This window comes from Plectropomus leopardus, chromosome 10 (assembly GCF_026936395.1).
Source record: "Plectropomus leopardus strain MGB_pleo_1.0 chromosome 10, ASM2693639v1, whole genome shotgun sequence".
NCBI classification, from domain to species: Eukaryota; Metazoa; Chordata; class Actinopteri; order Perciformes; family Serranidae; genus Plectropomus; species Plectropomus leopardus.
The window spans coordinates 28,859,494-28,881,530 of record NC_142185.1 but is presented as its reverse complement, the minus strand read 5'-3'; the positions used below and the strand labels follow the sequence as shown (position 1 = coordinate 28,881,530).

General features: G+C 39.9%; 1 protein-coding gene across 1 annotated transcript in view; it reads right to left on the bottom strand.

The window, feature by feature from the left end:
* The window catches only part of znf385b (zinc finger protein 385B), a 68,046-nt gene that overhangs the window by 37,031 nt on the left and 8,978 nt on the right, over positions 1-22,037 (bottom strand). Inside the window, exons 4-6 of the mRNA XM_088083516.1 lie at positions 4,994-5,131; positions 4,093-4,236; positions 3,880-3,996 (exon numbers count right to left, since the gene is read on the bottom strand). Of these exons, the coding sequence (XP_087939642.1) occupies positions 3,880-3,996; positions 4,093-4,236; positions 4,994-5,129 (397 nt within the window). The 5' untranslated portion in view covers positions 5,130-5,131. The remainder of the gene's footprint in view (positions 1-3,879; positions 3,997-4,092; positions 4,237-4,993; positions 5,132-22,037) is intronic.

Genomic DNA, 22,037 nt, shown 5'->3' with positions numbered 1-22,037 from the left:
CACTAAGTGTCACTGAGGTGAAAACTGAGTGTATTTAGTGAGAGAAAACACTCCCCCCGCCTTCTGTCAGCTCCTAAGTCTGAGAAAACCATAGTTTTTATATTTTCATCTACTTAATTTTGGCTCTTCTTCTCGTACTGCTTGCATGTTTCTAATTTTGCGTTTTTAAGGTGCACTTTTTTTAAAATTAATTTATTGATTTTATTTAAATTTGTCTGTTTTCACACCTTTGTATATTATGTATGTGTTTAGTAGTGCTGGAAATGAACTAAGTTACTTAAGCACTGTGTGTTTAAACACAGTTTGAGGTTTTCTAACTGTACTTCACTTGACTATTTCAATTTGATGCTACTTTACACCAAAGATAAACCAAGACGGCCCACTTTTGATTAATTTCCTATACCTGCGTCACGTAGGTTTTGCCACTGCCCCGCCCCTTTAGGGGAGTAGCAGCAGCCCTTAGTCTATTCATTCCAGTGGGAAAAGTGAACGAAAGTAAAGATTATGACCTTACCCTTATTCCCATAGTCACTGAAGTGAATACTAAGCCATTTGTCACACGCTACAACCCTTCCAAACATTCACACATTGAAATTGCATTTTTCAGACAGAAAGACAGAGAATTACAATCGTAATTTTAGTCATGTAGACTTTTTTCATAATCTTATATGTCTGAGTAAAACGTGATATTCCCAATGGCCTCATCTTTTTCCTCTGTCATCAAAATGATGCATTTGCATACCGCTGCATTTTGTTAACCACTCGCCTGCTAAATTGACAGCCTCAGTGGCTTCTAGATGCTGTTGCCTGGCTCTTTTTGGACATTATTTAAGCGCTTTTTTATTGCAGCTGCTTTGTGATTATCGATTTTTTTTCTGTGATCATTTTACTGCAAAAAAAGCTAACTAATGCCATTTCTCATCTATAACCTTACTGAAAATGTGTTTAGCTTGCTGCATACTGTAGCTGTGCACCTACACACACAGTGTGGGCAGAAGAACTCTGCTGCATTTCAGAGAGAGATACTGTATCTTTTACTACTCTGTACATTTGACTACATTTATCCTGACAGCTGTAGTTACTGCTTAACATACTAAGATTTTACACACAAAACATATCAGTTTATAAATTTTGATGCATTATTATAGACTGAACTACCCAACAGAATATTAAGTCGTTAAAATGAGCGCCACCTTCGCCAGTTACAGCATTAAATGCTGCTTACTGATGCAATAATAGGATAATAATAATAATAATCAGGAATAATAACTAAGTAATACAAAAGATAACAATATAACAATGACAAGTTTATTCTACCCAGTGAGAACTTTTACTCTGATTTTTTAGTACATTTTATGATGATACCTATATACTTTGTACTTGTTGTATTAATACTTTCACTTAATGAAAAAATTAAGGGTACTTCTTCCATTTCCAGTGATGCATGAGTTCTTACAGAATGCAGATTTTTTTGAAGTTAGATAGATTAAAAAAAAGAAAAAAAAAAAAAAAAGACATATAACTTGACACCATAACTTGATTTTACACAATAATCAATACAAACTAAATGATTCTAGCAGTTTTATACGAACATCGTTGATTGAGGAGCTCACAAATCTTGTCGACTGTCCTCATGTTTATATCGACTATGATGTCATCTGACCTGACTGCTGATAGGCTGCCCTGCCAGCCAGGTCACTGTCTCTCACACACACACACACACACACACACACACACACACACACACACACACACACACACACACACACACATATACACACGCATATATATACACACACACACGCACTGGCCTAGAGGAGCTGAGTTCAGGCCAAAGAGCTTTTCATGGTCGAGGGAGCATCACGTAATGGACAGAGAAAGAAAGAGAGAGAGAAAGACATGACCATTCAGGCTGAGTTGTGTGTGTGTGTGGGTGTGTGGGTGTGTGTGTGTGTGTGATTTAATCTTTAATCAGTGTTACTGTAGCCTGTACACTGATATGGACACATGGTATGTAATTACAGCTGCTGCTCCTGCACACACACACACGCGTGCACTTGGGTATATGTGTGTGTGAGACTGTTATTCTATTTATTTCATGATCCTGCTAATTAATTAGCAGGATCATAAAATTTTTTAAATTTTAATCTCTTTTCATAATTGCCTGTCTTCTTTCTATTATGTTCTTGTTTAATTCTACCTGAATTTTAGTCTGGTCTTGGTTTAGCATTATTTTTTTGCTTACGTTGATATATTGCTTTTGGGGTATCTTGCTTCTGCTTTGCTTTTCTTTGTCAAAGCACTTTGTAAACTCTGTTTTTAAAGGTGTTATATAAATAAAGTTATATGGCAGATTTTCGGTGGCAGTTTTGCATTGTGTTTTTCTCTCATCAAGAAAATAAGGACAAAAAACTGGGACACTATATTCAAAGTTGATTCCCATGAAAGTGTTATCACTGCATATTTTTGTGCAGACAGGTACATTTAGGGGACAAACACCAAATATAATGTAATGACAAGAATCAATGCAAGCGGTGTCTTTGAGTAATGTCAGTGTGGTTTCGGAGCTGTGCCATGTCCCAGTTTAATGACCCGCTGCTGTCTGCTCCACTTTAACTCCTTTGCATCTCGCAGCACATTTCCACTCTGTTGACCAGCAGTTTGACTTTAAAAACTGGGTCTGAATCACTAAAGACGCTCTGAAACTGTTCCAGTCACAGATGATCACAGAGCCAAAGAGGGTCAGGCAATGTGAAAAGCTCAGACTGTGATTTCAGCAGCAGAGGGAGCCAGAAGTACTTAGAAAGACTGCTGCAATGATTAAACCGTAATGAAAATGCTTAAAAACCCTTGCCTCCAACTGAACAGTGTGAACATAAAATGCCAGAGCTAACACACGACATTCTGGGCAATAAGCTTCCTCACCTTCTTACCCAGATTTAGAGAATATCGATGCCACTGTCATGTCTGTGCGTTAAGAGTGAAGCTAAAACCAGCAGCCACTTCAGCAGTTAGCTTAGCTTAGCATAAAGTCTGTAGGCGGGGGAAAACAACGAGCATGGCTCTGTCCAAAGCAACAAATTCCACCTAAATGCTCCTCTAAAACTCAGCAATTACACGTTATGTCTTATTTGTGAAAGACCCAAAAACAAAACCAGAAATGTAAAAACAACAAGTTGCGGTTTTACAGTGTTTTTTTATGGGAATATTTTTTGCAGGAAGTAGTCAGTAAGTGTTGTCAAAAAATAGTCTCCTTGCTGTTCAGCTTTAAGGGAAACGTGTAATTTAATCTTCCAAACACAACAAACCTTGAAATATTAGCTTTGGAACGATCAGTTCATTTCAATTAACATGGACGTCCGTCAACAACGCTGACAGGTGTTTGGGTGGAGCTAACAATACTCATACAGACTGAGTATGTGATCTGAGTTAATGCAAGGTCAGTTTATTCTCTCGGGGGTCAATCTCAGATACACGAATGTGTACACACACACACACACACACACACACACACACACACACCCCCTCTCTCTCTCTCTGACCTCTCACAGATGGCAGCAGCTGTTGATGGTGGATGGGACAAAGTCACTCTCAGTCAGCAGACAGAAAGTCAGACTTATCAAATTAATGTCCTGTTAAGCACTTAATGTTCGTCTGGTTACCGTGACAACTTGCATCTCTGCAGTCTGGTCTGGTTAGGAGCACACACTATTGACGGCTCATATCCTCTTATGCAGGTACAGAATTTTCATGCACGTCAGTTTTGCTCTTTGTGATGCGTTAACTCCTCGCAGACACGAGGCGACACAAAATGTTTGATGAATCAGTCTCTGTCAGCACAGAACAATAGCATCAGGAGCATAGCAGCACTGGTCCTACCTGCAGTCGTGCTGGAGGGAGCACTGAGCCCTGGACTGAGGCCTGGAGTCGAAGTTAGTCCTGCAGGCTGGGAGCTGAGCCCTGTGGCCTGGGGAAGGGATCTAGACTGAGTTCCCGCTGGAGTCAAAGACATACAGACACATCACAACATATGAGGAGCTGACAATAATAAACTACTGCTGCAATCACATGACAGTGGTAGTCACAGTGTACCTGCTGCCTGTTGTCCTGTCTCTCCAGCCTGGAGCTGTCTCACTCTCCGGAGGTGAGACCTGCCATTGTAGTGCAGCTGGGCCTGAGCTGCAGAGGTCAGCTGCAGGTTACACACCTCACACAGCGAGTAGGCCCCGCCCTGACCTAAGAGAAAAACATCAAGGATGAGTCAGACTGTAGGAGAAAACATCAAGGATGAGTCAGACTGTAGGAGAACACATCAAGGATGAGTCAGACTGTAGGAGAAAACATCAAGGATGAGTCAGACTGTAGGAGAAAACATCAAGGATGAGTCAGACTGTAGGAGAAAACATCAAGGATGAGTCAGACTGTAGGAGAAAATATCACAGATGAATAAAAGTGTAGGAGAAAACATCAAGGATTAGTCACAATGTAGTAGAAAACATCAAGGATGAGTAAAACTGTAGTAGAAAACATCAAGGATGAGTAAAACTGTAGTAGAAAACATCAAGGATAAGTAAAACTGTGGGAGAAAACATCAAGGATGAGTAAAACTGGGAGAAAACATCAAGGATGAGTCAGACTGTGAGATAAAACATCAAGGATCAGTAAAACTGTGAGAGAAAACATCAAGGGTGAGTCAGACTATAGAAGAGAACTACAAGGAAGTATTAGCATGTAGGAGAAAACTACAAAGATGAGTCACACTGTAGGAGAAAACTTTTCAAGGGTGAGTCAGAATTTAGGAAAAAAACAAAACATCAAGGATGAGTCAGACTATAAAAGGAAACATCAAGGATAAGTCTTAATATAGGAGAAAACTAAAAGGAAGGGTCAAACTGTCGAAGAAAACTATGAAGATTAGTCAGGAGGAAACATCAAGGATGAGTCAGACTGTAGGAGAAAATTCAGAGTACTGGTTCTGGAGCATGTCAATCACCTGAGGACGGAGTCTGCTGGACAGAGAGACTGATGGATGTAGATGTAGGCGGGTCCATCAGTTCTTGACACATCCCTCCAAAGGCAAAGATCTGCCCCCGCTCCAGGAGCTGAGAGGGACTCAGAGGAGTCTTCATCCCTGAGGAAGAAAAAGAGAATAACCAATGATGGACATCCTTAATATTCTTTTATAGATGATACAAACTATAAAAAGGTGTAAAATGCCCACACACAATGTAAGATAGTGAATTAAAATTAAGTGATTCATAGTGGTTAACACTTTAGTTTATACACTTATATAAACTACACAACTTCATGTTGTGACCGAGCCTGAAGAGTGACGATCTACTGCAGCTGAAAACACATCACTGAAAACTTTGAAAACTGCTATAACGAGGTCTTTAATACAAAAGCATTTTTTAAAACATCATATCAGTTAATAGAATAAATCATTTTTTAAAACTGTTATTTTTTATAATTATATCATTAACTTTTTTTGCATAGCACTTTTCTAAAGAAAGTTACAAAGTGCATAAGAATAAAAGAAAGAAATATACATTTAACATAAATAAAACAATTTTAAAAGTGTGCACAGAGCAAGAGTACATAAAACAAAAAATGCTCATATAACAAATGTACAAATCAGTCATTAAAATAAAAGGCTTTCCTAAAAAAATAAGTATAAAAAAAATGAACGTTCACCAAGACATTACCACCGAAATGCAGAGAAAAACCGCAACATGACGCCAAAACTACTCCAGATGCAAAACAGTGTTGATCAAACACAGCAGCAATGCACACAATGCTGACATAAGGGTGATACGGACCACAAGAGCAAGTAATGACCCTAAAAGGGAGACACTCACAGAGGGACATACAGGTGGACGGATAGACAGGTGGACAGACAGACGGGCCAAGAGGAGTGAGGCCTGAATGACACCGGATGCAGAGTGTGAAGCATCAAACACTCACAGGGAGAGTGATGAAGTAATGAGTAAGAGGAGAGAGAAAGGATGACATATGTGTGTGTACGTCGTGTGTGTGTGTGTGTGTGTGTGTGTGTGTGTGTGTGTGTGTGTGTGTGTGTGTGTGTGTGTGTAGGTCAGTCTATGACTGTGCCCATCTGCTGTTCTGTCAGCTCTGCCAAATCACATGACCTCTGACAGGACACACACACACACCCACCCACTCAGTTGTTTCATCTTCAGTTATCTCGTATGACCTACATGCATTACTACTGTATTTAAATTCTCTTTAGGGATTTGGATCAGATTTGGATCATCTCATTAAGGCTGTAATGGCACAGTGTTGGCTAAAGGCACAAAAGGAATTGTTACCTAATGATGATTTTTAATTCATGGAGTGGTATAGCAGCTGCTGGTGCCCATACGGTCTTGCACTGGAGAGGAAATCAAGGTCTCTAGTATCAACATCGGCAGACCAGCTGGACCAGCTATGCATTTAAGCCCTCTGGGGCAAATTTGCCATTTTGGTCTATATGAATAAAATTGACTTGAACTGACTTGACGTTTAGGAAGGCAGCAATCAGGAAGCCGCTGCTGTTACTCCTCGGCCATGGCTCAGCCTGTGGGATCTACTGAGAATTTAGCATATATACATTATGAGGCAGCTATAGTCAAGTGTTTTGTCCCTGATTGCAGTGACAACGTGTTCTGGATATGCCATAAAGCCACAAGTCATCTTCATGGAGTTGTGAAGCCAGAGCGGTTATTTAGCCTTCCATTCATTTTTGCCATAGACATTAGCCACTTTTATACTTCCTGTTCAAGACAGGAATATGGCGCCGTTATACTGCTTCACCGTTCTGTATGAAGTTATGATTGTGGTATGGGGGGGGGCCGGGTTGTCTCGCCTCTAAGCCAACAGCGACAGTGCCGAAAAGGTGCCTGTATAAATAGGAGACCATTTGACCAGGAAGGGTGTGGCATACTGATGTGTGTGTGACCCACTGCAGGAGATTTATCAGCAACTAGCAACTAAGTCAGTATTATTGTAATGTATTTTGTTTTCCTTGTCTTCCCTGCTTTGCAAAAGGTTGAATAAAAATATGTCTGGGGAAAAAAACCTAGCAGCTAAATCAAAGAAAAAAAAAAAACGTCCAAAAATGGCCAGAAATTGGGGAAACAATGAGGTTGGGGAGCTCCTTATCCTCCGAGCAGAGGGCGAGATCAGACACCATACAACAGGGAAGGTAAATAATTGCTATTGCCATGTTGTACCATTGTTATTGTTTATAAAGCACTGGTGATGCTGTTGTGTTACACATCATGCCTTTTCTGGGTCTGCGATGCCGGCATGCTTTCTAAAATTATAAACTGAGATGGCATGATGCTGTTGTTGTTTGGTTTTGTGTGAAAATGCAAAAACTGTGTAAAGACAGGACCTCATAACACAATCTATGACATGACTGACAGGTGAAACTCTTCTATAGGCATCATACTCTCCTGGTTTAATCATCAGCACAAACAAAACATACAACTGTGTTGTAAAATATCTGGTTCTCTGATAAAAATACATAAATATATCAAAGGTACAAGTCCTACTTGTGACTCCTACTTTGACTCCTAAGGTACAATATCCAAGCCACAGAGCTTTAAGGTGCTAAATTTTATTCTCAACTTCATTTACTGTTTTGAATTAGCCACAACTCTTCATACTATTGCAATACACTCCCCTAAAAAATCTGAAAAATAGCATCCAGATAAACTAGTCTCTGATAGTAATCCCACAATGCAGTAGTCCATATTTCAATTTTTTTTCCAAAAAAACATCAGGCGACCCTACACCTGTTAGTGATGATGCAAAAAGGATGATGATTGGTAAGTGTATGAATCTGTGTTTACTTTTCAGTATTAAGTAAAGTATTTATTATAAAATGATAAAGTGACAAGGATGAAATTTTGGACATAACCTGTTTGATTTTGAGTGATGTTTTTTTTTAACTTCTGAAACTTGGTAGTTTTGGTTTCACTTTGTGTCACGTTTACTGTTGTATTCAGTTATTCCACATAACAAAATAAGGCTAATATGTAATTTTCCAGGTTGGAGGGGTAAATATTACAACTGATGATCATAAGTCTGTCGATCCCAAACCTATAGAGTCCACTGCTCTCACACTTCCTGTCTCTCTCTACCTGTCTCTCTCCTCCAGCTGGTTGTTAGTAGTCGACTTTATGTTCTGCAGACAGCTGGTTAATCTGCCACTGTGATGAATTAGCTACAAAATGCACACACACTCACACACACACGCACGCACGCAGAGCCAGCTGATGCTGACATCAGCTTTAGTGAGGGAAGGATTAAATATATCTGCTCTATTGAGCTGGGAATTACACACCACACACACACAGGTAAATACATACACACACACACACACATACACATGCATAAAGTAAGACGCGAAAGAAGAAAAAAGCAAGTCAGCAAACTGAGCATTTGGCATTAAAATGAAATGAAATGAAATATGTGTATTTACCTTTTCTGTTGTAATGTGTGTGTGTGTGAGTCTAATCCAGGCTGACCAGGCAGTCAGTAATCAGAGAGGCCAGCTGTGGGTTATAATCCCACACACATGCACACGCATATATATACACACACACACACACACACACACACACACACACACACACACACACACACACACACACACACACACACACACACACACACACACACACACACACACAGAGCAGTCAAGCTGCAATGTGATTCCTGATGGGAAAGTGAAAGCAGAAATATTTTCTTCAGCGTCAGTGCTTCACAACAACCTGGATTTCTTCTCCTTCCTTCTCAGACTTCAAAGAGACTCATCAGAGCAAAGAAACCGAGTCTGAGTTTACACATCTTCAGTGTCAATACACAGTGAATATTATCAAATACATTCACCGGACTGCACTGCAGCGTTTGAGGATCTTTGCGAGGCTTTTGATACTGCTGACAGCTGCATTTTATTCAAACTAAGCTGACACGTTTTTGCTCAGAACTGGATTTATGCATATTTGTCTACAGAACACATGCAATCTGTACTGATGCTGTCAAAACACGCTCCCTTAGACAAATAAGAGGGAACCACAAGGCTTTGTGCCGGTTCCTTTAATATTAATACTAAATAAACAACATTATCATGCAAACTCATTTCCCTTTAATCCACTCTAGTGTCCACTTTTATGCAGATGACAGTTTTGTATGCATGTGGCTCCTCTTCAAGGCTTGCTGACAGATATGAGAGTGAAATCGCGATATCTGCCGTCGAGATGTTTGTCTTCTCTCCAATATAATGGCTAATACTTGGCTTGTGGTGCTCAGAGCGCAAAACACAAAATACATTTGAAAAATTCTCTTTACAGAAATCATGACCTGGTTACTCAAGATAGTCCTGAAGCAGTGTCATTTAACTTTTTGGATGTTTCTTTTCTTTTCTGCCAAACTACAGGTTTGCAAGTTCCAACTGTATCGCAACACAGAAGAGAGCATGCATCAACTCACGGACAAGAAGTTCGTGCTCGTGACAGCAGGAGATGTAAACATGAATGGCGTCCCTCTCCTCAGCTGAACTGTAATGTCTGTGAGATCACTGGTGCTTTCTGAGCTCACAGTAGATGCACGGTCCCTTATGCGCAGTGATACACTTTGCATGTGAAGCTCGGTAGAAAGATAATAGCTCCTACATGAAGCTGCTCACAACAACGTCTGTGGATTATCTTGAGTAACCAGGTCATGATTTCTGTTGAATTTTTAAAATGTATTTTTTTGTTGTTTGTTGTCTTTAACACCACTGGCCGAGTGCCATTTTGTTCCATAGTGTTGAAGAGAAGGCGCACATCTCTAAGGTCGATATCTGTAACACTCTGCAACTCATGTCAAAACAACCTAGACTGAGAAATAGTGCTACAGGCAAGAGGGAAAATATGTATTTGTGATTTCGGGGTGAACTGCCCCTTTTAGATAAACTACAATGTACAACATTTTTAATGTTGGTAACTGAATTTAACTGATAAAATACAAAAAGATGCAGGTTAAGCATGATGTGCAACCATTATTACTATCTGAGTATTGTCGAGTGAAAACCTTTTACGTCCCAAATGTGTGTTAGCTCTACAGAAACTACCAAGACAACTGCAGTGTGTGTTATTGTTCAGCGGGTTATGAAAGCTTTTATGAGCCTTTGTGCAGGTCTGAAGAAGCAGCGTATAACCCTTCAACTTATCTGACAGCATGTGAAATCACTAAACAAGAAGACTCAAGGTTTACACCGTCAGATATCTCATCTGATGGTATCTTTTCTTGTTTTTAGTGTGAACAAGAGGAGCTCATCTGATTGGTTGAAAGCTCTGAATACCGCTGGTGCAAAATATAAAGAGACGGAAATATTGAGGAGGGCACTAATGTATGTCCCTGTTCCCTGAAAGACACAGTACGACACACACACGCACACACACACACACACACACACACACACACACACACACACACACACACACACACACACGCACTCACAGTAACCTGAGGGGACGACGGGACAAAGAAACTAATGGAGATGTGAAAAGACAGAGAGAGAGGTCTTAGAGTGGCTGTCTCTCACCCTGAGGCCAGAAGCTAGTAATGACAGTGGTCAAAGACACACACACACACACACACACACACACACACACACACACACACACACACACACACACACACACACACACACACACACACGCAGAGTAAACAGAGCAGTGGCCGCCAGCAGCAGAGATGCTGAAACAAACTACTAGATCCAGTTTGATGTTTGTATGTTTGTCCCTGCAGGAATCAGAAATCCAACAATCAGAGGAAACCAGTGAAAACTCAAACCGCTGCCTCACAAACAGCCTGATACATTCAGAAAAAAAAAAAGACTAATCATTTCCATTCTTTCCCACACAGTAATCCCTCTGAGAACCAGCGATAAAAATCCAGGGCAAATAAAATCAAACCTACGAACGCATTAACATCCGATCGGGCTTTGTGTCCTTTAGAAGTCGTCCACTCAGGCAGAGCTTCCTCCCAGGCTGCGTTTGACCTCCAACAGGCTCCACGAGTTCAAACCTCAGCAAATCATTTCATTTCTGTAACCTCAAAACCTCAAACTGGAGCAGCTCTGACCTGAAACCACAAACTTAACACTAGATTTATTAAAAACTAGCTGACAGGCTGAATTCAGGGCAGAAAACTTTTTGCATAAGTTTTATTCTTCCTCACTCCTCACAAAACAAAACTGCTTTAAGGTTGCTCTAACCTAAATTTACAGTAAACAAAGAACGCTATGGTTAAGCTGCAGAAAAAAGAAGCTGGAAAACTTCACATTCTGTTTAGTTTTATCTTAGGCTTATGTTTATAAATTGTTTGTTTGATCACTGTCCGGGACACACTATGATACACCAAGATTTAATACTGATGTCATAGGCGTAGACTTTAGGGGGGGGACAAAGGGGACACGTCCATCTCAAAATTTAGAAAATGTTCAATCGTCTCTTCCAATAAAAACATGAAAGGGAACTTATTTTGAAAGAATAAAATTAAGACATTTACACTGTAATTGACACAGAAAAGGCACAAATTAGTGCAGAAAATTTCATGAGAAAGCAGGACATCAAGTGTTTGATGCCCAAACTTTTCTGGCAGAGGAAACCCTCAAAACCCCCATTTCATATGACAATGAAATTATCTATAGAAAAAGCAAGAAATCTGTAAAAAAAAATAAAAATAAAAAAGTACAGAAAATTACCTGAAATGTTTAAAAACAAACAAACAAAAAAGAAAAATTGAGGGAAAAACAAGCAATGCAAACAAGACTACAAAAAGCGCTTAAAAATGTATAATTCTGCAACATAATTATAATAATAATAATAATAATAATAATAATAATAATTATAATAATAATAATAATAATAATCTGAACGCACCACCAAGTGATGTTGCTCCAGGTTTCAAAGGGTTAACTTTATCTAATGTGTATTTTTTCTCTCCAAAAACTGTTGGCAAGTGTAAAATCAGGGCTAAAAAAATGTAATGTAAACTTGGCATTAGTGGTTCTTCATAGTTATGGCTCTTTTTTTTAAATCATCATTGTGATCATCATCACAAAAGACTGCAATACTGACGTCTTTTTGGGGCTGTTGAAACAGAATATCAGGAGAAAACTGCACTTTTAAATGTAGCAATCATTCTTTTATCTATTGGTGCCTTTTGCATTCAATTTATTTTGATCAATAAGAGCATGTTTTCATTTTTTTAAATTCAATAAGCAAATTGTTGTATTTTAGCAGTGAAAGCATCAGAAAACTGAGTACACTTTAATATCTATTCATTCACCGTAATAAATATCATTATACTGACATTAATGATGCGATGGCATATTTTCCTCTATTCGTGTCGCCTTAACAGGCGTTTAACATGTTAGAGTCTGATGTGTTTCTGACCCACAACAGCCTGCTCTCCACACACAGTTTGACGCTCTGTAATAACGCCACCTGACTTCCTCCCACAGTATCATTACTCTGCACGTGTGTTATGAAACTCGTGAATCTGTTTCCCAATTTGCTGTCTGGGCCACTGAATGGATCTTGTTTTATCGTATTAGGGATTATTTTACCACGGAGTGAGCGCGCCTGGAGATAACGCCAAATATCACTCGAGTTTTTACTCTTCCCTTCGCCATCAGATGTGTCTTATATAAACAGGATCATAAACAAGCTTCAGAGACACTCGCAACAACCAGTCTGAGATCACCTTCAGACTGCAGTGAATGTGAAGACCTGCAGGAGGCCGTAACCTGAAGACACTCTGAGGACACTCTGAGGACACTCTGAGGACACTTAAGGTGCCTTCCATTCAGCTAATTATGCTTCATCCCTCCTTCAGACGGTGACTCAGAGGTCAGTCGAGGTTCTCCATCATCGAGGATGTTCCAAAACCTTAAACCTCGTCTATGTTTCTACCGAACTGCAACAACAACTTCGATTCGTTTCTGTTCAGCAATTGATTAGTGAACCTGGCTGCTATGGAAACTGTAATATGGACGTTATTGCATCATTGTATAACTGCAGGTCGGACAACCCAGCTATCAATTTTTGGTTCTAAAAACTTTCTGAACAGTCCAATGCAACCAGTGCAATGTTTAAGTGACGTTTTTAGCAGCAAGTTTTCTTTTAGTTCCCAGTATGTTGTGAAAGTTAGCGTAACATTTGATATAAACATAAAAAATGTTAAAAATGTTTTTTTTGTAAACATATCACATTACATAACATTTTCATAAAAATGGTCTGTAATCTCAGTCCTCAATAACATGATCTGAATGTTGCTTTGAAAACGTTTTTTCGATGTTCTCATGTAACACTGTGGGAACGTTTTATAAAAAAAGAACATTCTGTGATTCGTCACCTCTTAACATCACCAAAACATCCTCTGAATGCTGCAGAGTCATCACCATTTAACCTTACAGGAACATTATTTGAAATGACAAACATCCTTAAAATGTTCTTTGAGCATAAGATTAAAAACTTTTCTTTAAAACATTACTGCCACTTAGATGTTGTGGGAACGTTACCTGGAAGGGAAAAAAAAACCGCCACCAGTGACTCTTAAGTTATTCATGGTTATTTGAAATATAAAAATGGGTACTTGTGTTTAATCTGAATCAAGACTTAATCCTAAAAACACCTTTTCTTCATTAATCGTTTTTTTTCTTTTCCAGCCCTAATAACCAGAAAAAATATTGGCACTGTGTGTTTTTGCAAACCACGGATACATGACATTTTCATTCTGTGTAGCAAATATGTTGAAACTTAACAGAAGCATCTCTCTGTTATTTAAGTTTGGTTTCTTTAGGCTCAAAAACTAGTCAGGAAAAGTTTATGATTTGGCTGAAAATACCCAAATTTTGCGGCTCAAATGCTGCTGGCAAAGCAGCGATGTCTCTGTAACACAGCACTATCCCAGCTAGAAAAACACTAATTGGTTCCTACAAAACACCCACATTTGGAGCCTAAAAAGCCGCAGGAAACACAGCCATGACTCGCTAATGCACAAACAGTTTTGTTGCTCGTTAGTCGAACAGTGGTCTGCAGTTTGGTATTTGTCTCGCCATAAACCATCTCCTCATGAAAAAGTCAGCCTATATATGACATCACTTTAGAAACGTTAATATGAAACATATAAAACATGCAAATGTAATGTATTCATGGCTTGCAGAAACCCACAATGCCAAGTTTTTTCTGGCTAGTGGGCTGTTTATTCTCATTTTTCCATTCCAGTTGCGTTTGTCTCATTTGGGAAAAGGAGGAATCCTATCCAAATATTTGTCACGGTTCTAATGAGTCCAATAATGTCAGTCTAAAAAGTGCCACACTGTACTGTAACTGCAGCTTTTTAAAATCAAAATGTGTATTATATGAAATATATAAACAGGTTTAAAATGGTCTTTATGGCCCCTTTACAGCTGTTCTTTCATTAATTAACAAATTTAAACTGTCTGCTGGTGGTTTTATTGGTCATGTTTAATGAGACTTTGGAGGAGCAGACAAACGTCGCTCTTTTAAACTGTCACTTAATTATTTCTACACATTATGGGACACTGAAGAAGTTGTGCGTCATGAGGATTCACTGTCTACCCGAAATGACGCTGGAGAAGCTCAGGCACAAGAAAAACACACAAACAAGGGAATCAAAGAGCCGAATTAGCTAAATGGAAAAGCTCCGAGTCAGACAGGTGGAACGACAGGTTCACTGACCGTCCAGCTTCCTGTCTGTCTGTTTTCTGGTTGTCATGGAAGCGCTGTGTGGCAACACCACAACTGGTGATGTCAGTGTGGTCGGTCCACTGGGAAACTATGACGCCCACACACACACACACACACACACACACACACACACACACACACACAGATGAAAGGTAACCTGCAGTCTCTCTGTTCTCCGTCCACATCCTCACTTTTCTGTCCAGGTGGTTTATAAAAGGACATTTTTAAAAAAAGGTAAAAGTAAAACAAACAAAAGAAACGGTAAAATCTCTTCCTCCTTTTCAAACACTGAGCTGGTTTCTTCTGTCGGGTCAGCACTGAGGCTGGATTACACACTCTTTGAATCTCAGCAGCTTTAAATTTATAATCCATGAAATAACTTTATGGTCGACATTTTTTCAACAAAAGCCATTCAGTGTGTTTACATCCAGTAACTATGTCTCAGTACAGAAGTTTTCAGGAGGAGTCTGCCGTCCATGTGCTGCATTCAAACTGCCTTTATGTAATCCATCTAGCCTGACCAATATTTTTGCAGTTTTGGAGATTAAAAAAAGCATGGCAACTGGGCTATATAACAGCCAAAGTGAATTAATAATAAAAACGCATGACATTTATAATTCTGATAAGAATCAAAGCTGTAAATGTCAATTTAAGTTCTACTTACTGGCTGACATTTACAACAGTACCAATTTACTGTATACTGCCAATAAGATGATACCAGCTGACATATCGGTTCAGCTCTGAATCCAGCAGTACTATTTTTCGATATTATCCATATTGATAGCAGCCTCACTTTTTATTGTTAATCCTCCTGCAGACATATCAGACTGTGCTAAGGTACTGCTAATGCTAACAGAATATCTACTGCTGCCTCACATGGAGAAACGTGGGGTGGTTTTATTGTGAAGCAGTGACAAAAACGCAATGTATTTGACGCAGGTTAAACACTGACAGCAAACACTGACAAGCAATACGTCTAAAAATCAAGAAAAGTAATTCCTGATGAGGTTTTAATCATAGTGGTTACACTAATCACCTCACCTCTCTGAAAGCGATTATTATTAATGAGCGATTATTAATGACTGATTTCAGTGTGTTGACAGATCAGGGATTTAAATTCAGATCACACTCAGCGAGAGTTACATGACAACAACAACAGGATAAGTAACATCCACAGGATTGTGTTTCCTTTGATCGGCTGCTTTGTGAGGAACACAATATGGCCTTTTCCACCCAACCACACACAAACACAGGGGAGTAAAATCCAAATGAATTTTTATGCAGATTATGGCCTGAGTTTTTAACATGACCTCACAGGTATACCCTGCACGATTTTCCTAAAAACAATGTATAGACTCATACAAGATTTATGACCAACTAGGAGTGCGTGGCAGTGTATTTATCTACAGATATGTTGTATTTTCATCTGATTTTTTGTGGCTAGGACACTTTTTGGATGTGTAGTCTCAAGCCAATAAGAGCACACAGGTGTCGTCGGGATTCTGGAGAAAAAGTTGCAAACAGGTCATAGCAGATCATATGCAAAAAAAACAAAAAAAAACAAAGAAAAACAGCAAATAAAATTAGGTGAAACGGCAAACGGACAAGGCTTGTTCCAAAACAAGAGTGAATGTGGTTGGCTTTGAGATGCAGAGTGTGTTTGTGTGACTTTAATCCTCTCATGTATACAACTGACATCATGCTGTATGGTTTACATACTGCAGCAGGGATTACACACACACACACACACACACACACACACACACACACACACACACACACACACACACACACACACACACACACACACACACACACACACACACACACACACACACGTGCAGCAGGAGGTACAGTGAGGTGACTCTGTCAGTCCAACCTTCACTTCAGGACACTGTGACTTGTGTTCATCTTTAAATAGCTGCTCTGCTCCGTCAGGACCTGACACCCACTGTTCAAGGAGAAACTCTAAAAGCTCTCACACTAAAATCCAGGACTGAACTGCTACCTCTAACTGCTACCGCTAACACCTGAGGGGCCCCGTCACCTGACACACCGCTGATAATGAACCACCTCCCTATCCAGTGACTGAAGACTGAAGCCAACCGCAAAGATAAAACTCATGAACAAAATTCGGCATTTATCAGCACTCATAAAGACATGAATCACAGCAGAAAAAGCAGCGCTATCGTGGATCAGTTTTAGTTTAGTCTCTTGGCTGCACAAAAAAGTCTGCACAGACCCCTGTGAACCACCATGGACCACCGTGGACCCGAAAACTATTAATTAAATTAAATGATATAACTGATTTAACTGACAGGAAATATCTCATTACTTTAATCCATACAAAACCTGCACATATTAAACCCCATTTTTTTCGTAAAATACTATTTTTTCGCATATTGGTGTCTTGTCATCAACGTGAGGTTACCAGGGCAACCAACAAAGATTTCAAAAGGTCACTGAGCTCAGCCAAGAAATAATCCCGCTTTAGAGGTGGTGAGATGTTTCCTTCAAGAAGAGCCACGCTAGCTTTTTTTCTGGTTTTCCTGGTTTCTGTCTCTACGCTAAACTAAGCTAAACTAAGCTAAGCTAAGCTAAGCTAAACTAAGCTAAGCTAACTGTAGCGTCATATGTAGCATCATGTTGCAATAGTAAAATAATTTGGGATTAAAGTGAACATTTGTAACTGATTCTGTTTCCTGACTGAATAGGAAGCTTCAGTCGCAGAGATAAACCAGATGTTCCTCTATTACGGACCGTCAGGGATTAACACGCACACACACACACACACACACACACACACACACACACACACACACACACAAATACACACCACTGCATGTAGGTTACGCAGAGGGCTGTGCAGGGTTTGGTGGGACATGATTGGTTGAGCCAAAAGGGGATTGTGGGATTGGGATTATAATCCACAGATAAGTGTGTGGGTGTGTGTGTGTGTGTGTGTGTGTGTGTGTGTGTGTGTGTGTGTGTGTGTGTGTGAGATTACCACTCGCACTCTTCTGAACATCTACTGACAGTCATCTGACTTCACCCTTAGAAAAACACTGAGCTGCTGTGACCTCTCTGTGACTGTGTGTGTGTGTGTGTGTGTGTGTGTGTGTGTGTCTGTAGTTGTGTGTGTGTGTGTGTGTGTCACTAAGGTGAGCGACAGTCTGCAGGATATACACGTTCCAGTATATGCGACAAAATATTCTAAAATCAAAGGCCGACGTCATCAGATGGTCTCCATTCAGTAAGTGTGGCTCAGGTGTCATCACATGACTTAACGCTGGTTTATGGCGGTGCATTAACGTGTTAACTTCATGAAACCACACGAAACTACTTCAGGGCTTTGGTGGCTACGGAGATAACACGTGGAGACAGTGGGGACACCGATCCGTCATTTGTTACTGCTTGACTTTTATATATATATACATTTATTTTTTTTAATAAATGGGAAGGGGTGGGATTAAATAAACTTTTATTTCTCTCACTCTTTTCCAAATAATGTAAATCGAGTCATTATGTATTTGGTGATGGTTTTTATCACCTCCATGACCGACTTAAAGCTGTAAATGTTTACTTTGTATTTCTTAGTTCCACAAATCCTTTCCAAACACCAGCACTCATAACCTGGGTACTACAAACTACACTTCAGTACTACAAGCACAGTGTTTAAGTACAACATGATGAGTATCTGTAGTATTCACTGTAGGAGTTCAAGACTGGAAGCTGCTGCCGGAAAACATTAACCCGGCCCCGAAAGACGAGAAGACGATGACCATGACATCACTTCCTTCTCAACATGCTGACTCATCAAACATTCAACAGTTGCTCCACTCAACTAATGGAAGAAGAAACATGAGACTCAGAAACACACACCTTGGCGGGCGGGTGGTTTAAGTTAGTTCACACTAATTTGTTTTTTCAGAGCAGGAGCTGAAGTTTAGAGCTGACGAAGAGGAGGACGGAGAGTAAAGTTGTGCTTTGGCCTCTATATATCACCTTCACATTAAGGACTGTGACTTTGCGCGTTTGACAAGATTAACTTGACTGTAATTTTTCTGCTGACACACAGAAGCTGTTTGACTGAGTAATGTTTACACTGAGCCGACTAAATCTGAAAAAATAAATCTTTATTCTTTCAGTTTTGGAGCCTCTGCTGCTGAAAATAGTCGCTGATAAAAGCAATATTTCCTCCTGAATTTGCAAAAATCTACAGCGTAAAAAAACATACGTTATTTTCAAAGATGTACATCTTCTGAAGAAACCAACGGGTTCACAGCTGAGTGCAACAGAGCATGTTTGTCAGTAAATATTTAGAGACGGACAGATTATCGGTTTTGGTCTTTCAGTAACCCTACCCCAATATTAAAAAATACAGACTTACACCAGATTTATCCATTACGAAAAACTTTGTCTGCTCTGATTTTCTCTGTTGCCTCTCATTTCAAATATGAATGTAGCCACTGCAGCACCTTTTAATTTTGTCACAAGTCCCAGCAGAAACATAAAATACATAAACAAGAACCGTGAAAACACGAGTTCAGCTGTATTTACACAGAAATGGCGATGATGTGGAGCTGGAGGGTGGACAAAGTTAATAGAGACAGTTTCATGTTCTGGGAAATATGCTCATTCACTTTCTTACAGAGAGCGAGATGGGAACATTGACATCACTCTCATGCCTGTACAGTAATTATGAAGCTGCAGCCAGCAGACTTAAGAGAAACCAGCAAGCCTGGTTCTGTCCAAAAGTTTAAAAAAAAATTATATCTCTATCTCTTTTGATAAATCTGTACAAAAAACAAAGTGTAAAAATAACTGCTTATCATTTACAAGCAAAGCAGCCTTTTTATTCCGTTTTCAGTCTATAAGAGACATTTTTTGTGCCGCATTTGTTGTTAAAGGTTCAATGTCGGGCTGGGCAATATGGACTGAATATTACATATACGATATGTATCTCGATATTTTCAAATCTCCTCAAAAGCATTCAGGAAGTAGAAGTTTTTTTCTCAGGCGTTTTGAGTTTTCATCAGTATTTTGCAGGTGATAAAACATTCATCAGTTTTTGCTTTTTACACACTAACATTAGACTCGTGCTCTTATCTAAATCCTTACAGACGTGGATGTAACTAACAAGACAGCGTCTGTTCTCATGCGTCCTTCAGACTTAACAAAGTCTTCGTGCTAAGCTAAGCTACATTGTTGTACCTCCATATTTAAATGACAGATTTTGGAGTGGTCTTAAATTGATGAAGGAGAAGAGATTTTGCCATTTTTCCCGTGGACGTGGTCAATTGTCTGTCTGTCTCAGAGGTTAAACTTTTGACAACTTCCTGCAGCTTCACAACTGATGACACGGTGTGTGAGCGTGTGTACGTGTGTCAGTGTGACCTTCACAACCTCAGTGTGTGTGTATGTGCGTGTAATACCTCAGAGACTCAAGTGGCGAGGAAACACTTCATCACTGCCGTCCTATTTACACACACTTTCAATTACACATACACACACAGAAGTTTTCTTTATAAACTCTTTTCACACACACTTTCCTCACCTATCTTGTGTGCTCTCTCTCTCTCTCTCTCTCTCTTTCTCCTTCTCTTTCTTTTTCTCTCGTAAGTCGCCTTCAGGCCACTAATTGCACTTTTGATGCTAATCATCCAATCACATTTCATTACTGTCATCACTTCCTCTTCATCACATGACGGGAAATTAATTAAAACTTCCTGAGACAACACGGGGAGCAGGTGCAGACACACACACACACACACACACACACACACACACACACACACACACACACACACACACACAGGTAGCTCCATAAATCACAGAAGACAGAATGGGAGTAATGAGGAGGCTAGCTGTTAGCGCTCTGTAGGATACAGTACCTGGCTAGCCAAGCACACACACACACACACACACACACACACACACACACACACACACACACACACACACACACACACACACACACACACACACACACATACTGCAGTACTCTCAGTATTACTGCTACAGTGACATAAAAACATCTCTGAGGGAAAACACAGCTGCTGCAAAACACAGGTAGTGTCCATGTTTGGTGTTATCAACAACAAAACTACTGAGCGAGCTCAAAACTTCCTTGGCCAGTGATCAGGTTTAACAGAAACACTGATTTATGAGTCCAGAGCAAGTTTTTATTTGATTTTCTTAAAGTGGGCCAATTATAGCACACATTTTGAAAAATTTGCTTTTCTGCTTTTTTTGCTGAGAGCAAGAGGAGGACCTGGAGCCAGGGGATGGTTAGCTCCCAACAAAGCTTTCCAACGTTTTTGCGGATTTGTGAACGCACCGTAGGCAGAGCTCATCATGAGTACTTTGTGCAGCAGGTTGTGGAGTTTGAGTCACAGGGTGGATAACTGATCTGTCGATGCAGTCAGAGCTGATCAGATCGATGAATGGAAATTTAAACTTCTAAAACCAGTGCAGTTAACGGTCAAGTTTCACTTTCACTGCAGCTGTCGTTCTGTTCCTCCTTTTGTGGCAACGGTATGCTCTGCGCTCCGGGAGTGTAGTGCAATGAATAAGGGAACGGTAGAGCCTGAATCTCAGTAGCACTCCTAATTAACAGTCTACCTCAAAAAAATATAACCTCAGCTTGTGGCAGCTGATGTTTTGATTCTGGCACAGCACCCCAAACAAATAAATGTGTGTGAAACCCTGGGGAACACAGCTGTCTCGCCTTTAAGGCGGCAGCGGAGGTAGTAACAGCACCAAATCAATGTCTGCGTAAAAGGGACCGCCGACAGGATGGGACCACGAACAGATGTGACATTTTGAGTGCTATGAGTGTGACCCAAAGCAGCAACTCAAAGATGGAAAAACCGCAGACAAAAATGTCTGCAAACTGGGAAAACAATGAGATTCTTCAAGCAGAGAACGAGATCAGCTGCTGTATAACAGAGACGGTAAATTATTGTTGTTGCCATATTTTTCCATTGTTATTGTTTTAAAAGCATTGCTGATGATGTTTTATGTCACACGAGAGGCTGTTGTGTTAGACACCACCCTATTGCACAATCTTTGCTCCCTGCCAAGAAGTAGTCAGAACCCCTCGTAAAACTGCAGCATGTCGTTTTCATGCTTCAGTTTTTGAACACTGTAAATAAAGGTGATATCATATGTTAATTACTGATATTGAGACGTCCTAGTAGGTGGAATTTGTGACATTTGGACAGAGCAAGGCTAGCTGTTTGTTAAATGTGTAGCTTCATGTTC